The sequence below is a fragment of the Macrotis lagotis genome, chromosome 2 (assembly GCF_037893015.1).
Source record: "Macrotis lagotis isolate mMagLag1 chromosome 2, bilby.v1.9.chrom.fasta, whole genome shotgun sequence".
NCBI classification, from domain to species: domain Eukaryota; kingdom Metazoa; phylum Chordata; class Mammalia; order Peramelemorphia; family Peramelidae; genus Macrotis; species Macrotis lagotis.
This window is the reverse complement of record NC_133659.1, coordinates 195,692,865-195,720,327: the sequence shown is the minus strand read 5'-3', so window position 1 is coordinate 195,720,327 and position 27,463 is coordinate 195,692,865. Positions and strand designations below refer to the sequence as shown.

The 27,463-nt window shown below is 46.4% G+C and overlaps 2 protein-coding genes across 7 annotated transcripts; one reads left to right on the top strand and one right to left on the bottom strand.

Annotated features, from left to right (window-relative positions):
- Positions 1 to 241: 241 nt before the first annotated feature.
- On the top strand, positions 242 to 5,570 carry SLC25A39 (solute carrier family 25 member 39). Of its 5 annotated transcripts, none has more exons than XM_074224296.1 (12): positions 242 to 447; positions 1,703 to 1,802; positions 1,889 to 1,948; positions 2,134 to 2,178; positions 2,638 to 2,747; positions 2,965 to 3,032; positions 3,253 to 3,377; positions 3,644 to 3,817; positions 4,076 to 4,185; positions 4,516 to 4,597; positions 4,806 to 4,886; positions 5,027 to 5,570. In XM_074224296.1, exons 2-12 carry the CDS (start codon positions 1,718 to 1,720, stop codon positions 5,143 to 5,145), a joined length of 1,059 nt encoding a protein of 352 aa, XP_074080397.1. In that variant the 5' UTR covers positions 242 to 447; positions 1,703 to 1,717; the 3' UTR covers positions 5,146 to 5,570. The 5 variants fall into 5 exon arrangements, with proteins under 5 accessions (XP_074080397.1, XP_074080398.1, XP_074080395.1 ...); XM_074224297.1 differs by lacking the exon at positions 242 to 447 and adding an exon at positions 549 to 696; XM_074224294.1 differs by lacking the exon at positions 242 to 447 and adding an exon at positions 606 to 687.
- Positions 5,571 to 5,748: 178 nt separating this feature from the next.
- RUNDC3A (RUN domain containing 3A) lies at positions 5,749 to 18,603 on the bottom strand. 2 transcript variants are annotated; one of them, XM_074224291.1, is made up of 11 exons: positions 18,405 to 18,603; positions 10,221 to 10,336; positions 9,637 to 9,770; positions 9,107 to 9,192; positions 8,305 to 8,394; positions 8,081 to 8,161; positions 7,567 to 7,732; positions 7,258 to 7,415; positions 6,745 to 6,876; positions 6,440 to 6,546; positions 5,749 to 6,341 (listed from the first exon to the last, which is right to left on the bottom strand). In XM_074224291.1, the coding sequence occupies exons 1-11, from the start codon at positions 18,509 to 18,511 to the stop codon at positions 6,199 to 6,201; spliced, it is 1,320 nt and encodes a 439-aa protein (XP_074080392.1). In that variant the 5' UTR covers positions 18,512 to 18,603; the 3' UTR covers positions 5,749 to 6,198. The 2 variants fall into 2 exon arrangements, with proteins under 2 accessions (XP_074080392.1, XP_074080393.1); XM_074224292.1 differs by lacking the exon at positions 6,440 to 6,546.
- Between the last annotated feature and the right edge of the window lie 8,860 nt (positions 18,604 to 27,463).

Here is a 27,463-nt window from a genome sequence, read left to right as displayed (position 1 = left end):
GCGAGTCTTACAAGATTCTAGGTTTTATTATACAATATCAAGTGCAAGATTCAGCGATCAGCCGTGGCTCTGGGCAAAGCGTGCCCCTTCGGACGCCCCCAGTCTAGACTAGGGTTCCCCCGCCTTCTGCAGCTCAGAGGGGAGGAGTCCGGGCGGGGGAGGGAGAGCGCAGCAGGGTGGCGTCGTGGGGGCGGGGCCTCCCTTGCCCCGCCCCCGCGCGGCCCCGCGCCGGCCAGGACTTCCGGTGACCTTGAGGAAGGGGCAGGCCCAGGCTCCGGGGTGACGGCCCCGCCCCCCTCCGGAGCCGGGAGGAGCGGGAAGCCAGGCTCCTCCGAGGCGGCGGGCGCCGGGCGATGGGCCCGAGGCCGGGGAGGACCGACATGGCCTCCGGAGGACCCCGGCCGCCCCCGGGACTCGGGGCTTCGCCCCCGGCCTTCCAGGCGTGAAGTGAGGAGCGCGTGCGCCCGGAAGGCCGCGGGGGAGCGGAGCCGGCGGCCGCGGCCACGCGGGGGGGAGGGGCGGGCCGGGAGGGGGCGGGGCGCCGGGGCCGGGAGCCGCCACCTCCGGGAGCGTGGACGTGGGGAGCCCCTCGCCCCGCGGGCGCCCTCCCAGAGCGGCCATGGGCCCGCCCGGCGGAGGCGCAGGCGCAGGCGCGAGGACGCGGAGCCCCCGCGGGGCCCGGGGCAGGTGGGGCAGGTGGGGCCGGGGCCGGGGCAGGTGGGGCAGGTGGGGCCGGGGCCGGCCGGTGGGGGCCGGTGGGGCCGGGGCTGGGCCGCTGGGGGCCAGTGGGGCCGGGGCTGGGCCGCTGGGGGCCGGTGGGGCCGGGGCGGGGGCCGGCGGGGAGGCCCCCCGGGCGCCTCGGCTCCCCCCTCGATACTCCGGGTTTAACCGTTGTCCAGTGCGGGGCTCCCTGCGCCCCGGGGCGCGGCCCTTCCCCCACGCCTTGGCTGTGCCGCCCCGGTGCTGCGCGCGTGTCCCCGCGTTACTGACCGCCCTGCCCCCCCGCACCCCGAGGGCACGCCCCCACGCCCCCCTGCCTGGCCCGGGGCCCCGGGGTGCCGGCCTATGCCCCTGCGCCCGCCCGGGCCGCCGTAAACAGCCGCAGTGGGAGGGTGTTGACTCCCCAGCTGTCTTGGCACTTCCTCCCGAAGGCGCCAGGGGGCACCGAGGGCCCGCCGGCCCAGCCCGCCAACCCGCCTGCCTCAGTTTCCCGGCCCGAGCCCCGCATCCCCCTCAGGGCCCCGAGGAGCGGCCGGGTGAGGTGTGCCTTAGCACCGAGCAGACTCGTAAACAGATGCCCTTACTCACCTGCCAGACCCGAGCAGGCTGCAGACTGCTTCCCAGACTCAGTTTCCTTGTCTGTAGGAGCCAGGCGCTGGACCGCATGATCTCTGAAGCCCCCGTGCCAAATCTGTGACCTTTGCTTTTTCTTAGACTCTTCTGCAGAAGTGTGACACTGGGTCCGAGGCAGATTCCTGCCAGGCCTATCAAAATACAAATGCTGAGGGCAGTTACCGTGGGCCACACATGTATGTGTTGGGGGGAGGAGGGGTAACGTCTGGCCAGCCCAGGAGGGTGTCAGGTTGTAGCTGAGACTTGTGGGACTTGACAGGAGGAAGGAGCAGGTGCTAACCGGGTGCCAACCTTCCCCAACCCTCTGGATTTCTGGTGGAACCCATACATTCTCAACGATGTTTTACAGGCAAGAGGCAGTATAATGGCAGAGAAGGCACCTGGGGGCATCAGCCCCCTGCAGCAGATGGTGGCATCTGGCACAGGGGCCCTCGTTACCTCTATTTTCAGTAAGGAAGTGTGGGGCAGGTCACAGATCGGGGTCGTGGGATTGGAGTCGGGTTAAGAGCCTTCAAAGTTGTCCCTGTTTCCTCAGTGACCCCGCTGGATGTGGTGAAGGTTCGACTACAGTCCCAGCGCCCTTCTCCCTCCAGTGGTGAGTGCCTAACTGAACTGAGCTGGGGGAGGGTGGTGGGCCATAGGCCAGGAGAATCTGCTCTTCCAAATGCCCTTCCCCCAACTGTAGTTCTGAATGGGTGTGGGGTGGAGGGGAGCACATGCAACCCTAGGGACTGGTAAGCATTGAAGTTGCCCAATGGTTGGTGGGTCTTTATATTCCAGGACTGGCACAGACCCAGGGATCCTGGAGCATCCCCTATACTAAATGTAAGTCTATTTGGTTCTAATGGTTGTCCAACCAGCAAATTAGGTTTAAAGTTGGGATTGGTGGAGGTTGGAGATTGTAGGGCTTGAGAGGCCCCACAACATAGGGAATGAAAAGTGGTCATCAATAGGCCTGGGGTTCTAGTCCTGCCTCTGAGAAATGCTGTTTTTGTGACTTTGGACAAGTCGTTCTTCTGGACCCTCTTTGGAACTGCAAGTTAGAGATGGTTGCCAGCCTGCATTGGTGGAAGGAATTTTCACACCTGGAGTCCCACCCTGCCCATGAAATCATAGTTCTAGACCAAAAGAAAAATGTCTCCTGTTTTTATCTTCAATCTCATCCTGCTTCAGTCAGCAGCCCCCCCCCCCCCCACACACACTCCATGTCCTGGGCCCTTGGGGGAGGCAGTCCTACTTATGACCCTCATCCCTGCACCTGTTCTGTTCTCTTCCTGCCTCCAGGGAAGTGTATGCTTTACTGCAATGGCATTCTAGAGCCCCTCTATTTGTGTCAGAATGGTTCTCGTTGTGCCGTCTGGTATCAACATCCCACCTACTTCACAGGAACCATGGTGAGCCTCTGTGTATGACATCTTTGGGGTGGTCTTTTGGTCAAGGAGGACTATGTCAGGGATGGCTGAGTAAGGATAGTTAAAAGTTTGGATTCTCAGGACTAATCCCAGATGGGAACCTCTTGTCTCTCCTTTGGGGTATCTGTGAGGGGACCAGAATGCCAAGCTTCCATCTTTCAGTAACCCCATTTTCTCCCTCTGTTTCTCACCTGCCCAGGACGCCTTTGTGAAAATCACTCGCCATGAGGGGGCCAGGACCCTTTGGAGTGGTCTTCCTGCAACTCTGTGAGGATTTTTCTGGGCTCTGCCTTGGTCCTTTCTTAACTCCTGTCTCTTTTCCTGACTTATGGGTTGGTGGGTGAGAGGTTTGATTGAATAGGACAAATCATAGTGGATGGTTTATTCCTCCCACTCATTGGCTTCCACAGTGGGAGCAAAGGGATGGGGCAGGACCTGGAGTGAGCAGACATTTTACCACCCTTCTGCCAATGTAACTTTCCAACAGAGTGATGACAGTGCCTGCCACCGCCATCTATTTTACCACCTATGACCAGCTCAAGGGTTTTTTATGCAGCCGAGCTGTGACTTCTGACATCTGTGCCCCCATGGTGGCAGGAGCCATGGCCCGATGTGAGTAGTCTATGTCCCTTAGGCTAAGATTGAGGGAGGATTGGGAAGTTCTAAGTAGTATAAACACCTTAGACCCCGATTCCTCTTCTGTGATCTTGATTCTTCCAAAATCTCATCTCACCTTCCTCTCCCATCCCCCACTAGTGGTTTTTAATGCTCCTGGTCTGACAGGCTCAGCTTCCCCCACTACTGTCCAGTTCCTGGACTGCCTGCTTCTTTTAACTCTGGCCATCATTGCCCTGACACCCTTTTCCACCATTTTGCAGTGGGCACTGTGACTGTGATCAGCCCCCTGGAGCTGGTGAGAACAAAACTTCAGGCCCAGCATCTGTCCTACCGGGAACTTGGGGCCTGTGTCAGGGCAGCAGTGTCTCAGGGAGGCTGGCGCTCTCTGTGGCTTGGCTGGGGTGCCACTGCATTGAGGGATGTGCCTTTTTCAGGTACTTGGGAGTTTGGGAATTGGGGTGGAAGGTAAGATAGAAGAGTTGGGATGAAAGGCTAGGGTGGGATTGGGATGCAAATGAAATGGGAAGCTGGAGGCCTTTGTGGGACAAATGGCCCTAGGGTGGTTGGGAGAGATAGCAGGACTCTGCTGTCTCACTTAGTCCATGAATCAATCCATCTTGCCCACCTCAGGATACTTCTTGATCTTCTTACCCCCAACCCTTGCTGAGCCCCATCCCCACTCTTTCTTCTAGCCTTATACTGGTTTAACTATGAGTTAGTGAAGACATGGCTCTGTAAGATGGCAGCCAAAGATCGGACTTCAGTCAGTATCAGCTTTGTGGCTGGAGCTTTCTCTGGAACAGTGAGTGCACAACAGGGGGGAGGGGATGGGTGGGGGTAGCTGATGATCCGTGGGAGGAAACCTTGGGGAAGGAGCATAGGAGGAAGTCTCCTATCTTAAGTTTTGTACATGTAGAGATGATGAAAAACTTTAGGCCCAGAGAGGTCTGGAGACTTGCCCAGGGTGGCAAAATTCATGAAGACAGAGTTCCTCACCCCCGTTTTCTGTTCTCACACACCACTCCTGTTTATCTTTGGAGGGTGGGGGTTCAAGGGGTGTCAGCTTGGAAAGATGTTACTAGAGGGGAAGGGACAAGGCAGGGGTGTAATAGCTTTCTCTTCCCCTTCCCAGGTGGCTGCTGTGCTGACACTGCCTTTTGACGTGGTGAAAACTCAGCGTCAGATGGAGCTGGGAACTCTAGGAGCTTTGAGAGGTCAGGCAGTAAACATTAATTACCTTTTATGTGGTAGGCACAATACTGTGCTGGCTAAGGCTGAGGTTTTCTGAAAGACCCAGCACAACTGGAGGTTGGGCAGGGAGGTGGGAGCATAAGGTGGTACTGATGCCCGGGCCCTCAGAGCCACCAGGCATTTGTGTCCTTTGCTTAGCTCACTGTGCCCTTCCCTCCACTCCTTTTGCAGTGACATCTCCACGTTCCCCCTCCACCTGGCTGCTGCTCCGAAGAATTCAAGCTGAGTCTGGGGCCAGAGGACTCTTTGCAGGTGAGCATCCAGGGCTAAGGCAGGTGCTTCAGAAATAGGGGAATCTTCAGAGGGAGGGAGAAAGTGAAGCCTGAGTTCCAGGCCTGGAGTTCTCTGTCCAGGTTTTAACTCCAGACTTCCTCCTATGCTCTTTCCCCAAGGCTTCCTCCCACGGATCATCAAAGCAGCTCCCTCCTGTGCCATCATGATCAGCACATATGAATTTAGCAAAAATTTTTTCCAGAGGATGAACTTGGAAAAATGCCCTCGGGGACCTTGAAGGGAGAGTGGGAGAGATGGAAACTACCAACCCTCAGGGGCTCCTGAGCAGACCAGCTATGACCCTCTTCAGGAAGAGGGGACTCAAACAAACTTTCCTTATCACGAGAGTTATGGGGCAGAGGGCCACCTTTTGTTCACTATGACCAGGGGTGAGCAAGATGCCCACTCCACTTTTCCCTCCTACCTGGCAATACTAGGGCACCATACAGGGAACAAAACTCCCCTCTTCCTACATGTTTTCTTCCCATTTTCCTTCAGACCAAATGCCCCCAGTTCCCTAATTCACACCCTCTCCTTCCTTAGGAACAGAATCTGCAGTTGCCCTTTGTTTTCTCCTCTGGACATCTTTTCCAGTCCCTGGTCCTTTGTCTTAAATCTTCTAATTGTTGAATTCTTTAGATCCAAAGATTATGTTTTGCTGTACTCTTGGCTTTGACTTTTGTTGTTTGTAAGGGGCAAGCAGCCCAATCAATGGGCCAGGAGGCTCCTGGACCCTTAGGAGCAGGAACTGTTTCTTGCTAGAGTTGAGTGATAGCAGCCTCCACACACAACCTTGTGTACACATCCCTAGCTCCATAAACCAGTCACAACATTTCTTCAACTTTTTTATTTTTGCCTCTTCCCCTCCACTGAACCACTCAGGGGGCTGGGGAAGGGGATGAATGGCCCAAGGGTTTCCAGAGAGACAGACAAGAGACAAGTGGTAAGGAGTGGGTCCTGTTAACCCAGTTCCCCAGGTTTTAGGGAGGGGAGACAACTTCCAGGAAACTGCCCAAACCTTTCCCCAAGAACCTGATGGAAGGATAGGGGAGAAGCATGGATTCATCCAGGGCCTTTCCCCTCCTCCCTTCCCATATTCCCAGTGGCACTGCAGTCTTCCCCAGGCCAGGAGGTTTTGATGCATCCCCAGCTCACCCCTTCCTCCCAAGCTGCCAGATCAGCTGTGGTTCTTCAGTGGGAAGGGAGGAGTAATGATGGGTGGAGGTTGGGAAAGGTTGGCCTCATCATCCACAAGTGGGGGGGGGCACGTGTCCATGTGGGCAGTGCCTGTTCAGCTAGGACTCAGGGCTGGGCTGCCTTCTGGACTGTCACTCACGAGGCACTCGTTGGATTTGAAGCTTGCCAGGGATTTGCAGCTGGGAATGGAGGCCAGGGAGCCACAGAGGCCTAGCATGGAGGGTGTGGGGTCCTTCCCTAAGAAGAAAGGCAGGTGAAGCTGCAAATTCTTTGCTCATGAGGGAAGAAGGGGGAATGGCAGCACTCTTGGGGGTGGAGGTTTTAAGGGGACTCACCAATGGGGCCCCAGGGTTCCCGGTCCCGTTTGCCCTCTCCTAGCCGCTGGGAATCAGAGCTCAGGCTGGCCTCGGCAGACAGCTGTTCAGTGCTCATAAAGCTGTGTCTGTCAGGTGGGCAGATAGATGGGTAGGATTCACCCCCCAACAATCTTAACCTCTGCCCTACAAAGGGGCCACCAGCAGCATCTCTTGTCACCCCCACACCCCCCACCCCAGCTGTCTAAATGCTCAGGCCTCTACTCTTAAGACAGGGCCCTTAACCCAGAACCCCAGAGGGAGAGAAAGCCTGGCCTTACTGTTACCTCCGGTAGATCTTGGGGTCATTCCCTGACTCATTCCCATTGAGTGTCCCCAGTGATGGCCACTGTGGTGATGAAGTGAGCTCCTTGGAGACCTGGGCTAGTGGGGCATTTTCACAAGGGATCAGGCCTGTCCTGGGGGAGAAAGGGGGGTCAGACTTGGAGGGCAATCATGGTCAAAGCAAAGAAACAGATTGAGGGGTTTAGGATTACTGGTGGGTCTGGAAGGTGTTGAGGCTTGAGGATCAGACTGATGTGAAGTTAAGAGCTAGGTGTGATACTTGGGGCCTTGGAAGCTAATGTATATGTGAAAATGGATTTGGGAAGGACAGGGATGAAACGTGATGGGAGGTTAGAAGGAAAGCTCAGGGTCAAGGTAACATCAGTGAAAGGCCTAAGGGTGATATTGGGAGAGCCAAGGATGCTGAGGGCAGATGGGTAAAAAAGGATGGGCAGTAGATGCATTGGAGATAGAAGGCATCAGGGAGCAGCTGGAAGCCTTCCAGGAACACTCACAGTTGCTCTTGCAGCTCCAGGATGACCCCTTCCAGCTCCCGTTTCTCCAGCTGATTCTGCACAGTTGCCTCCTCCAGCTGTAGCTGCAGCCGCTTGTTTTCTGCTTCCAGATCCTTTAGCTGTGATTCTCTAAGTCGCACAAGCTCCTCCAAGTAGCCCTAGGGGAGAAGAGACCCAGGAGACCTGCTTAGTTTGGGCCCAGAGGGAAGTCCTGGTCTGCCACCTGGCTTGCCTTGAGCCAGTCTTAGGGGAGGAGTTGAAGTAGTCATCCCCACCCCCTTGCCCATCCCTATCCCAATGCTTGGACACCTTCTGGGCATAAACAATTCGAAACTTCTGCTCCATTTTGTGCCACTTGCTGTACCAACTGTCCTCATCAGTCACTAGGGGCATATAGGGGTGCTCGGGTGAGTTGTCTTCACTGGTACTGCTCTCGACACTGTGTCTCTCTTCTTCATCAGTCAAGTAATCGTAACTGGAAGGATAGGGACTGAGTTAAGCACACCAGTACTACCACCATCCCTTCCCTGTCTTAATGCCTCTGGCAGGGCTAAGTCCAAAACACTTCATTTGGGAGGCAAGATACAAATCCACCTTGGCATTATCACCCCCCCCCCCACACCTGCAGGGAGGGCAGAGGGATGAGAACTGGCAACTGAGATCCTTCTTTTGGGTGGGAGAGATTGTGCAGTTTGAGAGGTAGGAGCATCCAACCCAAGGCTGAACCCTGTTGGGAGAAGTCTTGGTTCATCCTCTTTTTCTTGCCCCCACAACTCTGGTTTAATGGGCAGGATCCCTGGCAGGTGGCAATGAGGAATCTCACCTCTGAGTGAACTTCAAGTAGGGAGTGTAATCAATCACAACTGGAGTTTTCCCATCCATCACCTCTCCCTTCAGACAGAAGCTGAGACAAAGAAACCTGCAGGTGAGTGGGTGTGACTGGAGGGGCTAGAGGCTATAGGAGAGGGATGGGCAAAGGAAGGGAAGAGGAGAGGGAGGTCAGCTGGAGAGGAGGGGTGTTTTTTGGGGGGAGAAATTCAGACCAACCTGAAATCAATGGCACTAAGTCCAATCAGCATCCCTGTAAGTACTGCAGATTCCTCCCGAAGCATGATGGCCCCAGCATCATAGAACCTTCTGGGGTGGGGGAAACACTGTGATGACTCCTGCCCAACAGGCTTCAGCCCTTCCTCCCAAGGGGCTCTTCCCACCCTATTTGTCTCCTCCAGGATTCTCCCATCTCAGACTCATAATAGCTTTCCATTTGGGGTTTTTAGATTGGCAAAGGGTTTTTCTCACCACCCATTTTCCAGCAGATGAAATAGGCTCTAGGCATGTCCATCCTCCCTCTACTCTGCAGCTGACACCCCTTTCCTGGCTTTTCCTGTCTGACTGTCCCTACACAAGTGTAGTCTTCACTGCTGGGCAATAGAATGTGTTCCTCCATCCTACCTCCCCACCCATCAGCCAGTTCCAGTTCCCTGAAGGCAGGGAGGACATGTCCTCCTCTCCAACCTGTCAGCTCAAAGCCTCACTTCCAGAGCTTAGGAGGGAAGGTGTGACTGCATGAGAATGAAAAAATGGATTTGGGGACATCATGGGGAGCACATGTTGGTTCTCCACATCCTCAGACACTCTCCCTTTCTGCCTTGGAGCATCCCTAAGCAGGAGAAGCCTTCAGGAAATCCCTGCAACCCAGGCCTTATCCTCCCACAGTGTATCAAAGTAGCTGGGAAATGGATGTAAGGTCTGCAAGAGTGCAAGAGCTAAGGAGGCCTAGAGGAGAGGAAAGCTGTGCATGCTGGGGCTTGTAGTCTTTAGAGGTAGGAGGGCTCAGCAGGGCTCTGACCTGGTTGTCCGGGTATCCCGAAGGGCTGTGGAGATATATTCTGACATCCGTTTCTCCATCAATGCCACCCGGATCCAAGCTCGGCCCTAAAACCATAGCTCATCATATGCTGTCCCTGGAGAAGGAGACAGTGGAGGAGTGCCCCCCTCCCCCCAAAGGAACAGACATGTGCCTCTCATCTCTAAGGTTGTTCTCTTTGTCTCTACTCACCTACTCTGGGGAGGTTAGGGGTGGAGATGTCTAGGCTCTATATAAGGGGATGTGGGAGGGATAGGGAAAACCCAAGGGCTTGGTTGCTTCTTGGATCCATGGAAGGAAAGCTGATAATACAATTAGTTATCTAAGCCTCCCTGCCACATAGTCCTTGGCCTGGCACACAGTCCTTTAGCCATAGTCTTCCTTTATAACTGGGCACAAAAGGCAATTACACTTCCCTCTCCATTGTAGGCCTCCCTAATATCCACCTATTTTTGCATTGACTCCCTGACCCAGGCACCTAATGGAGTCACTGGGTCAATCTCCCCCCCCACCTTGGCACGAGCTGTGCTAATGTTCTCCATGTTCTCAATGCTGCTCACACAGTTGTTGGGCACCTTGCTACAGGCCAGCCGGATGTAGTCCCAGAAGCCCCTCTGTCCATCAGAGCTGAACCAGCTGACAGGGCCTAGGGGTAGGGGGGAGATAGAGATTGGGCCAGAAACACCTTGGATAGGGCCCACCAAGGCCAGGAGGATGAAAGGTATAGACATACAGTCATTTGTGTTTATTTATGGAATTCATGAATGTATGAAATAGGCATCTACAAGCTGTACGTTCATGTATTTACTATGCAACTTTGTGTTTTGAACTATGTGTTACTCAGAGCTAGGTGGGGTATGAGTAAAAACCTGCCTGCCTATTTGAACTTGCACCCCCAGAATCCCCCTCCATCTGCCCTGGATGTGTATGTATGTGTATGTGTGTGAAGGAGGTGGGAGGGAGGAACAGGCTTAAGAAGAAAGCTATGAGGAGTCCCCAAGGCTGTTGCAAAGGATTGAAGTGGCTGAGAGTTGTAGCCTGGAACCTATAGGTGGGGAGGAGGGGAAGTTTTGGAGTGGGTAGAGGAGGTGCTCACCTTTGAAACGGTGACTGAGGATTTGTTCTAAAATGGCTGCAAAGTTAACAAATTCCTCTGAGGAGTCGTCAATGGGCTCAGCCGTGTATTTTTCTAGTAGAGTTTTTACGGAGAACCTAGACACACAGGATGACAGGTAGAAAGGTAGTATGGTGAATGGGAGGAAAGACCCAGCAACTAGTGAGATGGAGTCTGGTAGTTGGTTGGATGGGAAGGGGCAGCTGATAGGAGAAGAATGATAAGAGGATGACAGAATAGGGTATGGAATTGAGAGAAGATGAGAATAGGAGAAATCCTGGCAGGTGTGTGTGGGGGAACATTGGCACCAGGCATGGGAGAGCCACTCACTCCATCTTAATGTTTCCTATTATCCATTCCAAGGACAGAGGGCAAGGAGCTCAGTTGCCCAGCTCCATTTCCTTTCCTCAGAGGCTCCTCTTTCCCTTGCCTCTTTTTTTTTCTGGGAGCATCTCCAGCCACCCACACACACCAGCTGCCCTGAACTCCAGTGATGCCAAATTGATTTGGGCAGGGGGGGGTGTGGGATATGATATAGGCAAGAAGTGGGGACATCACTTGAGGACCTGTTGGAGAGAACGCTGGGAGAATGAATCCTTGATTCCTATGGAGAGGGGAAGGTGGGGAGGGAGGAGGGAACTTAGGACCAATCACTACATCTTTTCTCCAGGCAGTTTGAGGAAATCAGAAAGAATCAAGGAGTTGGGGGGAGGGTGAAGGTTATTGCTCTAAATCCCAGAGTGGACAATGGGACTGGTGTTTGCAGGGGTGAGCCAAGGGGGATCAAGAACAAACTCCTGGGGTCAGGTTAGCACCCTGATACTCAGCTGGGAGCCTTTGAGCAACAGGTGGCTTTTCCAATCAGCATTCAAGGCCTACAATCTGTCCCCAATCTAGGTTTCTGGTATAGTGGATAGGGTACTGTGTTCAGGTTCTACCCAGACACTAGCTTTGGGACCCTGGGCAAGTAGCTTAACCTCTGTGCCTTGATTTCCTCATTGTCAAAAGATTGCATTTAGTGACCTTCCTGCTCTGAATCTATGATTCCACAATCTTTCTCTCACCATCCTCCCCTTCGCAAACTCAGCTGACTGAATGTGCCCTTTGTTCGTTTATCTTCTCTTGTTTCAGTGACTTGTCTATGCCATCTTGTGCCCAGAATGCCACATCTCTTCCTTGCAAATTTATCCTGCCTCTTAGAATCCTTAGCCCTTTAATGTTCAACTCAGGCATCACTCTATGAGCTCTTCTCCCCAGATGCTAGTGCTTACCCACCTAAATTTCCTTTTTATTCTATCTACAAAGGGATAGGAACTAGATTTGTGCTTTCCTTGAGACACTGGATTTCTAGGCAAGGGAACACCCTTTACCAATGCTGAGGAATGCCTCTTCTAAAATTTATTATCTTAGAGAGTAGCAGAGCACAGGGGTCAGCCTCAAACAGCCAAGCAAAACTCCTAAGGCTGGGCAGCTAGGTGGTGCAGTGGATAGAGCACTGGCCCTGGAATCAGGAGGATCTGAGTTCAATTCCAGCCTCAGACAAATCTTAATACTTGCTTATCTGTGTGACCTTGGGCAAGTCATTTAACTATTGCCTTAAATAAAATTTAAAAAGTTTAAAAAAAAATCAAAGCAATTGATAGCTATCATTAATCACATAAAGAAATGCTTTACAAAAAAACTTAAAAAACAGACTGGAACCAAATTAAAATATAATTGAGAAATGTTTGACAAAATAAATATACAACATATATAATACTAATCTGTGGTTTTCTAAGTCAATATGCAGCCTGCAGGAATCCTTGATGCATTGACCAAGACAGCTGAGAGGCTAAGTGACATAACTCCACTGGACACAGTCTCCCAGAGGTGAATCTTAAACCAGGGTCTTTCTGGATTCAAGGCCAGCTCTCTTGGTCTTCCATGGCATGACTCCTTATATGTCTCCCCTACTAAAATATTAGTTCTTTGAGGCAAGGAATTTTCTTTTTTTTTGTCAATGCCTCATCATCAATGCCTACTACATTACCTGGCAAACAGTGGGCACTTAATAATTGCATTGTCAATTGATAGCAAAAATAAATTTTAAGAAGGAGAGAGTGACCAATGGGTGGGTCAGGAAATGCCTCAGATGACTAGTTATATTTTGAAGGAAAATGAGGGGCTTGTGTCTTGTAGAGATAAGAAGGAAATGTCCTCTAGTCTCAGTGGATAACTTGTGTAAAGATTCTGTGGTAGGTCATAAGGTATTCCTTTTGTGTCCTGAGTGCTTGGGTTTCCACTTAGTAGAGACTTATATATTTGCTGAATTGAATTGCATTGTAACAAATTGAATGAACCCAATGTCTGATTTCCTGTATCAATATTATTAAATAGTGTCTGACTCTGGGGTGGCTAGGTGGTGCAGTGGATAGAGCACCAACCTTGGAGTCAGGAGTATCTGGGTTCAAATCCAACCTCAGACACTTAATAATTACCTAGCCATGTGGCCTTGGGCAAGCCACTCAACCCCATTGCCTTGCAAAAAGAAAATCTAAAAAAAAAAATAGTGTCTGACTCTATGGAGCCACAAGAGTCACCTGGCTAAGTGATGATGACTGACATTGTTGCATGAGAATATCACACTGTTCAGATAGGGTAAGGTTAGTTGGGGCAAGGTTGCACTCGGGATCTGGATTAAAAGTTGGGAATGAGATAAAGTGTTTACTTAGGTAAAGGCTGGGATTCAGGTGATTGTTTAGGTTTGAAGTTGCAATGATGACTGTATAAATTTAAGTAAGGGTGGTATTGAGGGTGAAGCTGGCTTAGAATTTGAGGTCAAGATCTAGCTTGAGGTCAAGATCTAGTATGAGAGCAGAGTTGAATAAACATTAGCACTGAATTGGATTAGGACTCTCAGAGAATCACAGAATTTCAGAGTTTAGAGATTCTCTCATCTAAATCCTAAATTTAGGGTACTGAGGATATGAATAATTGCATGGCTTCTCTAAGTATGCCCAGCTAGGAAAGTGCAGAGCCAGTGTTCAAAGCCAGTTCTGACTTAGATTTAGAGCTAGAAGAGATCTCTGAGGTCATCTAGTCCAACCTTTCCATTTTATAGATGAGAAAACCAAAGTCCACAGAGATTAATTAACTGATTTAAGATCACACGGGTAGTAAACATCAAAGATGGGATTTGAATTGTAGGCACAGTGTACTTTCCATCAAACTGCAGTGTCTCAGGTTCTGCCATGTCACTCTTCCATTGAGGTAAAACAACTGGAACTAGGATTTTAGGATTTTCTGCTCAATTGAGGCTTTATTAGGCTTTTATTAATTGAAAGATATGGAGGGGTTAATAACATCTATGGAGGTTCCAGGTAAGGATCACAGAGTCAGGCTGTATCAGCAGAAAGAGGAAAGCAAGATTGTAGTTGGTTTTGGGGCTCAAAGTTATAAATTTTGATTTTTAGCTGGCCTTTCATGTCTGTCTCCTTTTCTGGCTACTCTTGCTTTTTATGGGATTGAATTTGTTGAATGAAAAATAAAGGATTTCTAGTTGAGATGGAAGGGTCTTAATTGAAGCTGAAAAAATGTAATTGAATATACTATTACTGTTAGGTTCAATATGGCAACCCACAGTAAGAAATTTCTCCCAAGCACATAAATTCCCATGGGAACCACCAGATCCAAGGCTACATCTGCAAAAAATATCATACTATATGCTCTTTAATAAAAGTAAAAAATAAAATAAGGAATATCTTATCACCTACTGCAGAATCTTTATACAAGTTATCCACTGTGGCTAGAGGGCATTTCCTTCTTATCTCTGCAAGACACTTAAAGCCTCTCATTTTCCTTCAAAACATAACTCTGGAGTCATCTGAAGGTCTTTCCTGACCCACCTATTGGTCATACTCTCTCCTTCCTAAAATTTATTTTTCTTTTGGGGGGGGTGTTTGAAAGGCATTGGGGTTAAGTGACTTGTCCAGGGTCACACAGCTAGGTAATTATTAAGTGTCTGAGACCAGATTTGAACCCAGGTACTCCTGACTCCAGGGCCTGTGCTTTATCCACTGCACCACCTAGCTGCCCCAAAGGTGAATCTTTTTTTTTTAGTTTTTTTCCTTTTTTTTTTGCGAGGCAAATGGGATTAAGTGGCTTGCCCAAGGCCACACAGCTAGGTAATTATTAAGTGTTTGAGACCGGATTTGAACCCAGGTACTCCTGACTCCAGCTCCAGTGCTTTATCCACTGCACCACCTAGCCACCCCCCATCCCTATTATCTTTCTGATTGTAAGGAGGTTTCAAGACAAGTAGGTTAACCCCATCCAATCCCTACCTCTTGTAATTTCTGTCAACAGCCATTTCTTATTTCATAATTATTTCATAATTCTATGAAATGTGCAAGGTACTATGCTAGGTGTTGGGGGGAGAATGGGAAAAGTCCTTGTTCTCACAGAGATTATATTCCTCTAGAGGAGGAAGAAATATGGCATAACTACAGATGAAATGAGGCAGCAAGGTGGCACAGAGGATAGAGCATTGGGTCTAGATTTAGGAAGTCAAATCCAGCCTCAGATAATTAATAGTTGTGTGACCCTAGGCAAGTCATTTAACCTTGTTTGTCTTGGTTTCCTCATTTGTAAAATGATTTGGAGAAAGAAATGGCAAACTACTCCAGTATCTTTGTCAAGAAAACCAAAATGGGGTCATGAAGAATGGGTCACAACTGAAATGACTGAACAACAACATATAGATGAAATAATTTGAGGGGAAGAAATTTGGGTAAAGAGTGATACCAACTAAAGGGATCAAATTGTAATTTGAAGGAAATTAGGGGATCTAAGAGGAAAAAGTAAGGAGGGAATGCCTTCCCAAAACAGAGAACAGCCTTTGCAAAGGTAGAGAGGTGAGAGATGGAATCTCATCTAAGAAGAGTTAGCAGGCTAGTTTTACTAGAATAGAGAGTGTATAATATGAAACAAGACAGGAAAGAGGTGGGAGCCAGATTGTAGATGGTTTCAAATGTTAAGCTGAGAATATTGCATCTTATTTTAGAGGCAGCCAGGAACCAATGAGGACTTTTGAGTAGAGGAATGATGTGGTTAGATTGTTGTTTTATGGAGATCAGTTTGGTAGATGAATAATGGATGGGTTTAGAAGACAGGTCAATTTGTAATCTATTATAATAATCCAAGTGAGAGATGATGGGGACCTGCCTGAACTGGGGAGGGTGTGTGGTTATATTTGGAGAAAGGAGGGGATCGATGTGAAAAATATTGTTTAAGTAAAATTGACAAGCTTTAGCAACTGATTGGATATAGGTGGGTAGAGGTCATAATGGAAAGGGAAGAATAAAGTATGACTCAAAAATGCGTGATTGGAAGGGATGTGGTACTCTCAACAGAAACAGGGAAGCTTGAAAGGAGAATAGGTTTGGGGAGGGGGGAATAGAAATTGACTTGTTTTCTTTCTGTTGAGTTTGAGATGCCTATGAGACTTCCAGGTGAAGAAGTCCAGGAGGCAATGAAGGACTGGTGTTCAAGAGGGAGATTAGATCTGGATACCTTGATTTCTGAGTCACATGTAGAGATGATAATTGAACCCATGGGAACTGATGAGATCACTGAGAGGATTTAGGGATAAGAGAGCCCAAACATAATGTTGGGGATGTCTACATTTAGTTTTTTCGGAGCCAGAGAAGGAAACAGGAGAAATGATCAAATAGGTAGGAGGAGAAATAAGAGAGAACAACATCATGGAAGCTCAGGGAGAAAACAATAGCCAGGAGAAGGGGGTGGTGAACATATCAAAATCTCCAGAGAAGCCAAGTATGGAATTTAGTAGCTGAAATTTTACGATCGTAGATGGAGAATCAAAAGGGAGCTTAGGGATCATCTAATATTATCTCCCTGATTTTTTATAGAGATCCAGAGAAATTAAATAATTTGTTCAAGGTCACACAGGAGTGTTAGATCAATAGCAACTTATGGGATGAGAAGACAGACTGGAAGGGAGCAAGAAAGAGGAATGGACATGGAAACACATGTAGACAAGTTCTACTAGTTTGGATCTGAACTGGAGAAGACAGTGATTTGAAGGAATGGTGTGGTCAAGTAAAGGGTTTTTGAGAAGTCTGGCTATGTCTGCAGATGATAAAGAAGCAGCTAATGGATAAAGAAGTTGAAGGTGAGGGGCGGCTAGGTGGCGTAGTGGATAAAGCACTGGCATTGGAGTCAGGAGTACCTGGGTTCAAATCCAGTCTCAGATACTTAATCACCTAGCTGTGTGGCCTTGGGCAAGCCACTTAACCCCATTTGCCTTGCAAAAAGAAAAAAAAAAGAAATTGAAGGTGAGAGAGAAAACAGAAATACTAGTTTTTCTCTTAGCAAAGAGAAAGTCCACCTCTTCATTAGAAACTAAAGCAAAGTTGGAGAGAATGGGGAGTCATCAAGACAGGTTTTGAGATGGAGAGGGAAAAAGAGCTAAAGGTAAATAACCACATGATCAATAAGAGGAGGGAATGAGAAGGGGACATTGGAGGTAGATGAGGAGACCATGAGGTATGGGGACAAGCGGATGAGAGTGGCAGAAAATGGTTGGGGTGGGGGAATAAGAGCCTGTACTTTGGGGCTCATGAGTGAATTTGTATAAATGCCAAGGCCCCTGGATAGTGTCATCAGCCATCAGAACCCAGTTAGCTGGTCATCATAGTTCCAATGAGGGAGATGCTAGAAACAAGGCTGGTGTATAGAAAGATATCAGTACTATGTGTGGTAGAAGACAGGCTTGACTCCTAGACTTGGTGATAGATTTGGCTTAGGCGAGCCACATCTCTCCTCAGTTATGCTTCTTTCCCGAGGATGGTACCTTGAGGCTTCTCTCAGACAGTAGTGGCACAGGGAAACAGCTAATAAGAGATCTAAGGAGGGAAACTGGGGTGGGATGTGAGGGAAGGTGGCTCATCTCTAATCCACTTCTAGCCCTCAAAGTGTGAAGTTGGTGCTATTGGCAGGGTTTATTTTGGGCATGGAATCAGAAGTAATTGAGTCACCAAAATACTAGGCCTGGTCAGGGGACATTCCCTGGACATTAGGGCAAGAGGGGAAGCTCTTGAGAGGAGGTAACAATCCATTCAGTCACATAGTTGCACTTCCCCTAATACCCTTAGGTCTCTAAGTCTTTTCCCAAGTAATCAGCCCCATTCCTCTCCATTTTCTCCTTACCCACCTCCCACTCCCTTCTTAAGGCCTCTGACGTTCTGATTCAAAGCACCTTGGGAAGAAATACTTTTTTCAAAATTATCAACTTGTTCTTCCCTCTTCCCACCATGAAATGGGTTGAGAGAGATCTTAGTGATCTGAGAGTGGGCATACTCTAATCTTCCTCCCACCTTCGATCCAAGTCTTACAAATGGGCAGTTCTTACTGGTGCCCTTTGACATCCTTCAGGACTTGGAAAGATGTTGGGTGCCAAGTTTCCCCTTTCATTCAAAGTAGTTAGCCCAGACTGTAGAATGTGTGCCCAGGAATGATGGGGCAATCCTGTGCCTCCACCACAGATGAATATGTTCCAGATGTCTGGATAGCAGGGAAAAGTGTCTCCTCTCTTTCTCTGTTCTTGAACTGAAAGGAAGTCATGTAGGCAGGGAAGGACTGTGCTGAGGGTGTGACAAACACCATCCATCAGACTGACACTCAGTATGTACCTGCTCCTTATACCCACCCTCCCCAGGATGCTAACCCTTCACATTCCTCCCCCTCCAGTTCTCTCCCCATCTAGCTATAATGGTATTTTCTCTTTACAGGAAGCTTCAATACCAAATGAGGAATCTCCCTTTGTCCCCAAGCTGGGGGAAGATCTAAAAGGGTGGGGGACAGGCCTTTTGGATTTCTTTCCCCACTTTGGGTAACCAGTTAAGCAAGCTTGGTATTCATTTTAAGTATTTTGCTTTCTGTCTAAAGCTTTTTACTCACAATGACCCTGGTCCCCTAGCCCAGCCTATATTCAGATTAAATCCCAGAATAGAACAGCTCTGTCCACCCCCACCCCACCCCCACCCCCCAGCTCTCTCCAGTTCTCTCCACCCCAGCTCTTTTCATTCGTTTTAGCCCTTCCCGGTCTAATTTTCTCCCCACGGGCCCTGGCAGCCACCCGCCCCCGACCCCTCCGGCTTCCCTCACCTGCAGACGGTGATGAGATTCCTGCGCTCCACGGCCACGTTGCGGGAAGACGCTTTCTTGGAGGACAGTCCCAGAGCCATGGTGGATTGGACGCAACTGGATTCCATCCAGATACGGTGCTGCCGCCTCTCCGCTCCCCGGCCCCACCACCCCTCCCTTTATTCCGCTTCCCGGCAGCCCTACCGGCTCAGGACTGGCCTCTCAGCCGACCCCAGCCTCCCCTCCCCTCCCTCGCCATCCCCCCGATTCCACCCTCCGAGCCCCCGGCCCTCCACCCCCTCCTCCCCAAGAGGCCGAAGCTCCGCAGCAAAACCAGGGCCGGGGAGGGAGCTCTCCGTGGTGCTGAGCCGGCGGCTCCCTCTTCTCCCCCTCCCCACCCCCACCCTCCCCCTCCCCTCCTCCTCCCTCGATGACGTAAGGGCCCGCCCTCCGCCGGGCCGGGGTCCAATCCGAGAAGGGGTACAGGTAGGGAAGAAGGCGGGATCAGGACCGAGCGAGGAGGGGGCTTTTGAAAAGACTGGAAAGCTACGGTGCCAATTCACGGGGCCTGGGCGAGGGGGGCAGAAACGGGGAGGAGCCTGAAAGCCACAGCCCTCACCCCAACCCAGGGAAGGTCCCCGATCTCTAGTCTTTGAGTTGGTATCTCCCGCTTCCCTCATCTCTGCCACCTGGCCATGGACATTTCTTCGTCTCTGAACCGTTACCAGGAGACCCACCCCTCTCTCGTAAATCACAGCTGTCTATCTAACCTCTCCCTACCTGTCTGTCCCAAGGGAACGCAGAACCAGGGTCTATTTGTCGGCCTCTGGGTGGAAAATGGCACAGGATCCAAGTCCCTGCCATTTGCAAGAGAAAGCCAGAGAAACATGGGGTGGGGGAGGTCATGGTCATTCTTGAGATAGTTATGTGTTGAGACAGCTGCTGAGGGCACCAGTTTAGATATCAGCTTCTCGTACACCCCCCACCCACACCCCCAGCATCCCCTGTGGAAGGCAGGGCCAACTGTCCAGATGGGCCCTGGCATTAACCCTTCCATTGCCACAGTGTGCCTTCCTGTGCCATCTGCCAGCTTTGAATGAGGCCATTGACTGGGCACAGAGCCACTAGGGCCCTTCCTGTCACATGGGCCCTAACCATCTGATCATAGTCTCCTTCATTCCTGAAGAAGTGAGGAAATTAATGCCCAAATCTGACTTCTTTTCCCCACCCTTCCCACATGGCTTCCATGTCACCACCTTCTCTTAAACTATTTTCACACAACCCTTGCTCCCATCTATCCATCACTTTTCTGCATTAGCTGACTCAGACACTGCAACCTCCTTTTCCATTTTTTCTCCTAACTTACAGATTGGTATTTCTGTTCTCTAACAAGCTTTCCTAGATTGATTGAGGAAAAAGAGAAGGATTTCTCTGATGCAACTCAATGTTATAACTCCAATTTTTGCACTGACACCAACCCTGTTCATTTTAGCTCTAAATCATAAAATTAAGTACAACCAGGGAGGTTTTTTGTTCTAAGATTTCATTCTCTAACAACTCCAGTCTTCAAACCCAGGATGCTGCCTGGTCTCCCCAATCTTCTTTTCTTAATTCCTAACTCACTCCACGGACTAACTCTGTTTTTAGACTTACAACTGAGTCTGTTATCCTACTCCTTTTTTCTTTCAGTTTTTAGGTTTTTTTCCCCAATTACATGTAGAGATAGTTTTTTCAACATTCATTTTTATAAAATTTTCTTCTTCCTCTCTCTCTCCCCTTCCCCAGACAGCAATCTGATAAAGCTCAACTATGCACAATCATGTTAAGCATGTTTTCATATTAGTCATGATGTGAAAGAAGAATCAGAACAAAAGAGAAAACCATGAGAAGGAAAAACAAAAAACATTTAAAAAAAGATAAAATAGCATGTCATCATATTCTTAAAGAACAAATATATTCATTTCTTCTGGTCTCCTAGTTCAAATAGTATTTGATATATGTGACCTGACTTATCTGACCTAATTCTCTCTTATTGCAATTACTTCTCTTCACATATCAAAAAATCTTAGAATCCCAGGTTGGAAAAGTTATGAGAGAGAAAAGGGCAAAAAGGAAATAGGTTGAACTCAGATCAGTCCACTGATAGTTAGATTTAGCATTAAAATAAAGTAAGGTATCTGTTGTTCATTCAACAATTAACAAAAGGAGATTTATTTCATCAAAGCAGAAGGCTATTAAACAAGGATAGGAATTGAGGTTACCTCAGGTTGATTCAGCTGAGAGAACTTCCCTTGCCTAAATTGCCCTTCATGACCCTATCCAGGCATTCAGGAAGGATCTAGGAGCTGCCTCTGGTTATTTTATATTTCATCCTGACTCTTTCAGTAAAGAGGCCATGGTATCAACAGTGTGAACTTCTAGTCTCTTGAATCTACCACAAATCTCAAAGATGGTTTCAATACTTTTTTTGTTTTTTTTTTCCCCAAAAGCCAGTGGGATTAAGTGATTTGCCCAAGGTCACACAACTGAAGCCATGTCTGAGGCTGGATTTAAACTCAGGTCCTCCTGACTCCAGGGCCAGTGCTCTATCCATTACTCCACCTAGCTGCCCCTCAATACTTTTTAAGGATAAAAAACTAGGTTCATCTATTGATTAATCATAGAGTCCTTAGGGTCTTCCACCAATTAAATGACTTTAAGACTGTTATTGGTCAAACCAATTCCCTGGTATTCAGGACTATAAAATATAGTCAGGAAAGGAAAAAGAAAAGAAAAACTAAGACATTTATATGGTAAAACCCAAAACAAAGCAACCAATGTAACAATGACTGAATCTGGGAGACTCAGAAGGATTAAATCTTGAGTATAAATATTCAAGTCCATGTGGTAGATGATGTCAAATCTTTGCAGTTCACTCAGGTTTCGATGTAAAAAAGATGACCATTATCAGGAGCAGTACCAGGGACATCAGAGCTACAGCAAAGATGATGACACTTCCTTCTTGGTCCTTATTAAGGAACAGGGAGAAATGCCCTGTACTGCCACCTACTTATTTTCTGTGGCTCACCAGTCAAGGCCTTTCCCTTCCTCATGGACATTTTCCCCAATCCTAGGTATGGGGAAGAAAAGAATATAAAAATCTTTGTACAATAAGAGGCTTCTCTGGGGACTGATTAGATGTTTTCATCACACCTTGTTGCCAGAAAGCAATCCTTTTCCCAACAATGCCACCTTTTGATCCTCTCAGCCCTCCTCTGGGGAGGAGATATAGTGATGCCTGTGTATTGTACCAGAAGCTATGTAGAGTGATCCAATAGTTGTACATTGCAGAAAGCAGTGGGCTACAATGGACCTGCCTTTTTTCATTGCACTTGACCTTGCTCACTCCTCTGCCCCTCAGTACTATTTACTCAATCTCCTGTCACTAAGGCCCACATTCCTACTACTGTCTCCTTATTTCTCTCCCGTCTCCTCTGCTGTCACCAGTGGGACCTGAATCTCTACCTGTTGCCCCCTCTAACAAGGTCAATTGCTACCTTATGGGCCAGGATAGGACAACTGCCATTGTTAGAGTACTACTAAAGATCCAAGCACTATTGTGGGGTTAGAGCTGGAATCTGATTCTGACCTTTTGTACAGAGGGTTCTGCAGCAGGGCTGCCCTCCTCTACTTGGCAGGTGTGCTGAGGCTACTAAGACTCTGTCCTCTTAAAGAGAGAGGTACCTATTTATACAAAAGTATTTTTGTGGTGGCTAAGAATTGGAAAGTGAGGGAATGCCCATTATTTGGGGAATGGCTGCACAAGTTGAAATATATGATTGTGATGGAATACTATTGTACTCTAAGAAATGAGCAGGTTTTTCAGAAATTTTACAAATGCTGTAAATTCAAAAATATAAATACAAATTTCAGAAAAACCTGGAAAGATTTACATGAACTGATGAAGAATGAAGTGAGCAGAACCACAAGAACATTGTACACAGCAACAGCAACACTGTAGGATGAACAACTATAAATTTTATTCTCATCATGATCCAAGACAATATTTTTAAAATTTAAGGTAATGGGGTTAAGCCAAGACAATCTTAAAGGGTCCATAATGAAAAATGCTGTCTCTCTCCAGAGAAAGAACTAATGGTATTCAAATCCAGACCACAGCATATTAGCTTTCTTCCTTTGTTTCTCTTTCTTTCCCCCATCCATCCATCCTTCCTTCTTTCCTTTCTCTCTCTCTCACTCCCACTCTTTCCTTCCTTCCTTTTCTTTCTTTCTCTCCCTCTTTCTTTTTTTTGCTTTTGGTTCTAGTTTTCTTCCACAAAATGACTAATTATAGAAATATGTTTTAAATGTTTGCATATGCATAACCTTTATCAGACTGCTTATTGTCTCAGGGAAGAGAGGGAAACGAGGGTTAGAGTTTCTATCTCAAAACAAGGCATTTTTAACATTGCTTTTACATATAATTGAGAAAAAAAAATGAATTGGGGGGGCAGGGCAATGGGGTTAAGTAACTTGCCCAAGGTCACACAGATAAATATCACATGTCTAAGGTCAAATTTTAATTTAACTCTAGGGTCAGTGCTCTATCCCAGTATGTCCTTTAGTGACTAGTGCCCAGAAATCACAAGAGTCCCTGTGGCAAAATTCTGATTGACCTTTCAAATATCAAATCAAAAAATAAACTAACAAAACTCACAGTTCCTTTTGCACAACACACACACACACACACACACACACATAACCATTCTTCAGTCAAGTAACACTAGTTTTGCTGCTCTTTGCACAAAATATATCTCCTGGTTCAGAGTATTTTCTCTGGACTGAAATATTTTTTTCTTCATCTCCATTTCCTGAATTCCCTAATTTCCTTCAAATTCCAGATAAAATCCCATCTATTACAGGAAGGCTTTCCTTAGTCTGCCTAATTCTCAGGCCATCGTCTGTTGATTTTTTCAAATTCATCAGGCATACAGCTTGTTTGGATTTTTGCATGGTGTCTCTTCCATTACACTGAGAACACCTTGAGAACTGAGATGGTCTTTTACCTTTTTTGGTGCTTACTATAGTTCCTAGTCACAATATGGATTTAATAGATGTTTATTGACTTTTGATTGGTTTATATTCTCTCATAGTTGGAATCCTCATGTTGACCCTCAACAAACTGGCTATTTCCAAATACAATTAGAGGAATGAGGACTATTGGTTCAGCTGTGCTATCATTTCCAAAAAGTTATTCAACACCAAAGAGACATTTCTTCATTTATACACAAATTCATATTCCTAAAGCTGAAGCAGTAGTTAGAGGACTGGGTCTGAAGTCATTTCAAATCCAGTCTCAGACACTTACCAGCTATGTGACCCTGGGTGAGTCACTTAACCCTGTCCCTTTTAGTCTCCTCATCTGAAGAAGGAAATGGCAAACCACTCCAATATCTTTGCCAAGAGAACCCCAAATGGGAAAACAGTCTAATAAGACTGAAATGATTGAACATAGTTGGGAGGGGCTCCCTTTCAGTGAGATTCAGAGGCAATTGGGTGATGGTGATGATGGCTTCTGGTCACAACTAGGGCAGAGCAGTGATGAGCACTGTGCTGAGTACTGGGAATACTCCAAAAAAAGAAAAAAAACAGTCCCTGAACTCAAGGGCTTTACAATCTAATAGGAGAAGACAATGTAAAAATGAAGCTTGAAAATCAGGAAAAAAAATTGGTGGGGGGGACATGATGGAGATGTTCATAAGAGGATAGTCTGGTGGGAAATGAAAAGAAAGAGATGTCCTGCTTCAATGGACATCAAGGGAGAAGCTCTCAACCATCCTGTCCAAAGGAAGGAGGGGTTCCAGAACCAGAGGGTCCTCATGAAGTATGAGTTAAAGGGTGGAAGTGATGAAGGATGAAGATGTAAAGGAGACTGGTTAGATGAGAAATGGCACTGATTTTGAAAAAATCTCTAGAAGAACTTGGAGATAATTTCAATTACAATGTCAGAAAGGTCCAGGACAACACAGATGATGAACCTAAAAGACAGTTAGTGCAATTATCTATCTCCTAAGTACTGCTCTTAAGGACCCAGAACATACTCAAACTGTTTTCTTCTCATGGAATGGCTATCTGATTTCCCAGGTATTGGGAATGATAAGCAATCACCATTTCCAAAGACACTCCCCAAAACATGAAGATTAATTCAACTTCACCTTTTTTGACATGACCCTTCCTCACTTCATTTTTTGGGGGTGTCACTTGCTGTTTTATTAACATGTTTTGTTTTTATATTACATATACAAACACATTACATTTTCCATATACATTCCCATTTTGTGAGAGGTCTTTATAAGAAAGTAAGACAATTAAGTAAAACCAGTGAGAGTGACCTCATCTGAAAGTACTTACAATATTCTTTGTCTTTAGCACCCCCAACCTCCATTTTTAATCTATTTTTTCCTCCATCTCAGGCCTATCCCACTGAAAAAGAAAAAAAAACAACCAAATTTATTTTGATAAATCTGCAGTTGTTATTCAGTTGTTTCAGCTGTGTCTGACTCTTCATGGCCCCTTTAGGCATTTTCTTGGCAAAGATACAGCAGCTGTTTGCCATTTCCTTCTCTAGCTCATTTTACAGAGAAGAAATGGAGGCAAGCAAGGTTAAGTGACATGTCCAAGGTCACTTAGCCAATAAGGATCTGAAGCCAGATTTAAAGTCAGGAAGATGAGTTCCTGACTTCAGCTCAACACTCACTTCAGCTATTTGCTGAATAAATATTGATAAATATTTGATAAATATTCATGGTCAAGCAAAAGAAATACCCTCCCAGTGGTTATATACAAAAATATGACTCATTTCACACTCTAAATCCATCACCTGTTTGTATTGAGTAGCATGTTTCATCATTGGTGAATCTGGAATCAAGAATGGTCATTGTATTGATCATAGTTCTTACAACTTTCAAAGGTAGTTTTTTTTAACAGTGTAGTTGTCAGTTTTGTTATAAATTGTTCTCTTGTTTGTTCATGCCAACTCTTTCTGTTCCACTCTTGTAGAAATATGTTAATTGTTCTGGGTTGGGCTTGCCTCAACCAGTTAGTTCCCTAGTGGTCATGATGACCCCCGTAGGTCATTCAACAATTCACAAAGAAGATCTAATTAGACATAGCTGGAGAAGTTATTCAACAAAGATAGTCATTAAAGACATCTTGAAGTGATTCAGCTAAGGGAAGCTCCCTAGTTTGAATTACCCATCAGGAGCTACCAGCCAAGCATGGGAGCTCCTTCTAGCTGTTTTATACTTGAACAACCAGGAAGCAAAGTCAATAGCCTGACTCTGCTGAGTCAACTCAGGTCCAAACACCTCTTAAAGATGGTCTCAGTATTTTTAAATGAAAATCTAACTTAATTTGCATATTTTAAATTGCTGCACAGGAAATGAATCTGACTCAGCTGTGGAAATATCAGGGTTAGACTTCTACTAAAGGTAACTGCCTGAATGAAGATTGACTGCTGTGCTCCAATACTTGAAATTCTCACTAGACTGAATAATGATCAAGAAATTCAATGAGAAGCTACTGTGTCTTTTTCTACTCCAGAAGTGCACAAGAAGTCAGCAGAAATTCATAGACAAGGGGGCCTTGAGTAAAGCTGGAGGCAGTGCAGGCAAAAATAACCCTGATAGTTTCCCAGAATAACCAGAGATGAGCAAGAGACAAATATAAGAGCAGAGGACTTCCCCTGAGAAATTCCCAGGGTAGTTGGAAACCCAAAGTGAGGATCAGCAACAACCAACCAGTGTTGTATGGCAGTGAAATCCAGTGCCTAGGGTCTCCAAGGTGTCCAGAATTCTGTTCTGAGTTGCCATAGAGGTCCATAGATCTAACACTGTGAACCTCTAAGATCTGATGCACCTAATTTCAGAAGAGGAAAAAGGAAAAAAGAAGATGATGATGCTATGGGTTCTTTTCCTTTTTTCCCTTATCATCTTGAGAAATAGATTTGATAATGATATTGTTGTCTCAGAGGGTTGGATTACAATATAGTAATATCTCAATTTTTCTACATCCTCTCTAACATTTGCTATTTTTCTCCTTCTATTATTTTAGCCAGTTTGACAGGTTTATTTTAATTTGCATTTCTCTAACCAATAATGATTTAGAGTATTTTTTCTTATGACTATAAATAGCCTGGATTTCATTGAAAGACTGCCTGTTCCTATCATTCAACCATTTATCAATTGAAGAATTACTCATCTTATAAATTTGACAAAATTCTCTATATATTTGAGGTATGAGAACTTTATCTTAGAAACTAACTAAATTTTTCTCCAATTTTATGTATTCCTTCTGAATTCGACAATATTGGTTTTATTTGAACAAAAACCTTTTAATGCAATCAAAATTATTTATCATATCTCACATCCCTATTTATTCATAAATTCTTCTTCTATCCATGTTAGGTAATATTCCATCTTTTTCTAATTTATTTATACTTTCTCCTTTATATCTAGACCAGATATCCATTTTGACCTTATCTTGGTAAATGGTATAATATATTGATCTATACTCAACTTGTTAGATGGCTTTCCAATTTTTCCAAAGCTTTTTATCAAATAGAGAATTCTTATCCCAAAAGTTTACATCTGTACATTTGCTAAACACAGAATTACCATAATCACTCACTACTATTGTATGTCTACTTTGTTCTTCTGATCTCATTTTTATTTCTTAGCCTGTACAAAATAGGTTTGACAATTACAGCCTTTTAATATAGTTTAAGATCTGGTACTACTAAACCTCCTTCCTTTCCAGTTTTTTCATTGATTCCTTTGATATTTTTTGGTCTTTTGTTCTTCTAAATGAATTTTCTTATTTTTTCTAGGTTAATAAAGTAATTTTTTGGTATTTTAATTGAGATGAAATTGAATAAGTAGATTAGTTTAGGTAGAATTGTTATTTTGGGTCTATCTATATATGAATATTTCTCCAATTATTTAAATCTGATTTTATTTGTGTAAAAATATTTTATAATTGTGTTTGTGTAGTTCCTGGGTTTATCTTGGCAGGTTACTCATAGGAATTTTATTCTATCTACA

What these genes read in the sequence shown, in the direction of transcription:
- SLC25A39 (XM_074224293.1), top strand. An exon ending in CCTCGTTACCTCTATTTTCA is followed by an intron (nt 1,803 to 1,888) that starts GTAAGGAAGTGT and finishes CTGTTTCCTCAG; the next exon opens with TGACCCCGCTGGATGTGGTG. An exon ending in GCGCCCTTCTCCCTCCAGTG is followed by an intron (nt 1,949 to 2,133) that starts GTGAGTGCCTAA and finishes TTTATATTCCAG; the next exon opens with GACTGGCACAGACCCAGGGA.
- RUNDC3A (XM_074224291.1), bottom strand. Translation starts at nt 18,511, where the DNA reads ATGGAATCCAGTTGCGTCCAATCCACCATGGCTCTGGGACTGTCCTCC. An exon ending in CTTAGTGCCATTGATTTCAG is followed by an intron (nt 8,162 to 8,304) that starts GTTGGTCTGAAT and finishes TCTTTGTCTCAG; the next exon opens with CTTCTGTCTGAAGGGAGAGG. An exon ending in GGAACCCTGGGGCCCCATTG is followed by an intron (nt 6,342 to 6,439) that starts GTGAGTCCCCTT and finishes CTTTCTTCTTAG; the next exon opens with GGAAGGACCCCACACCCTCC.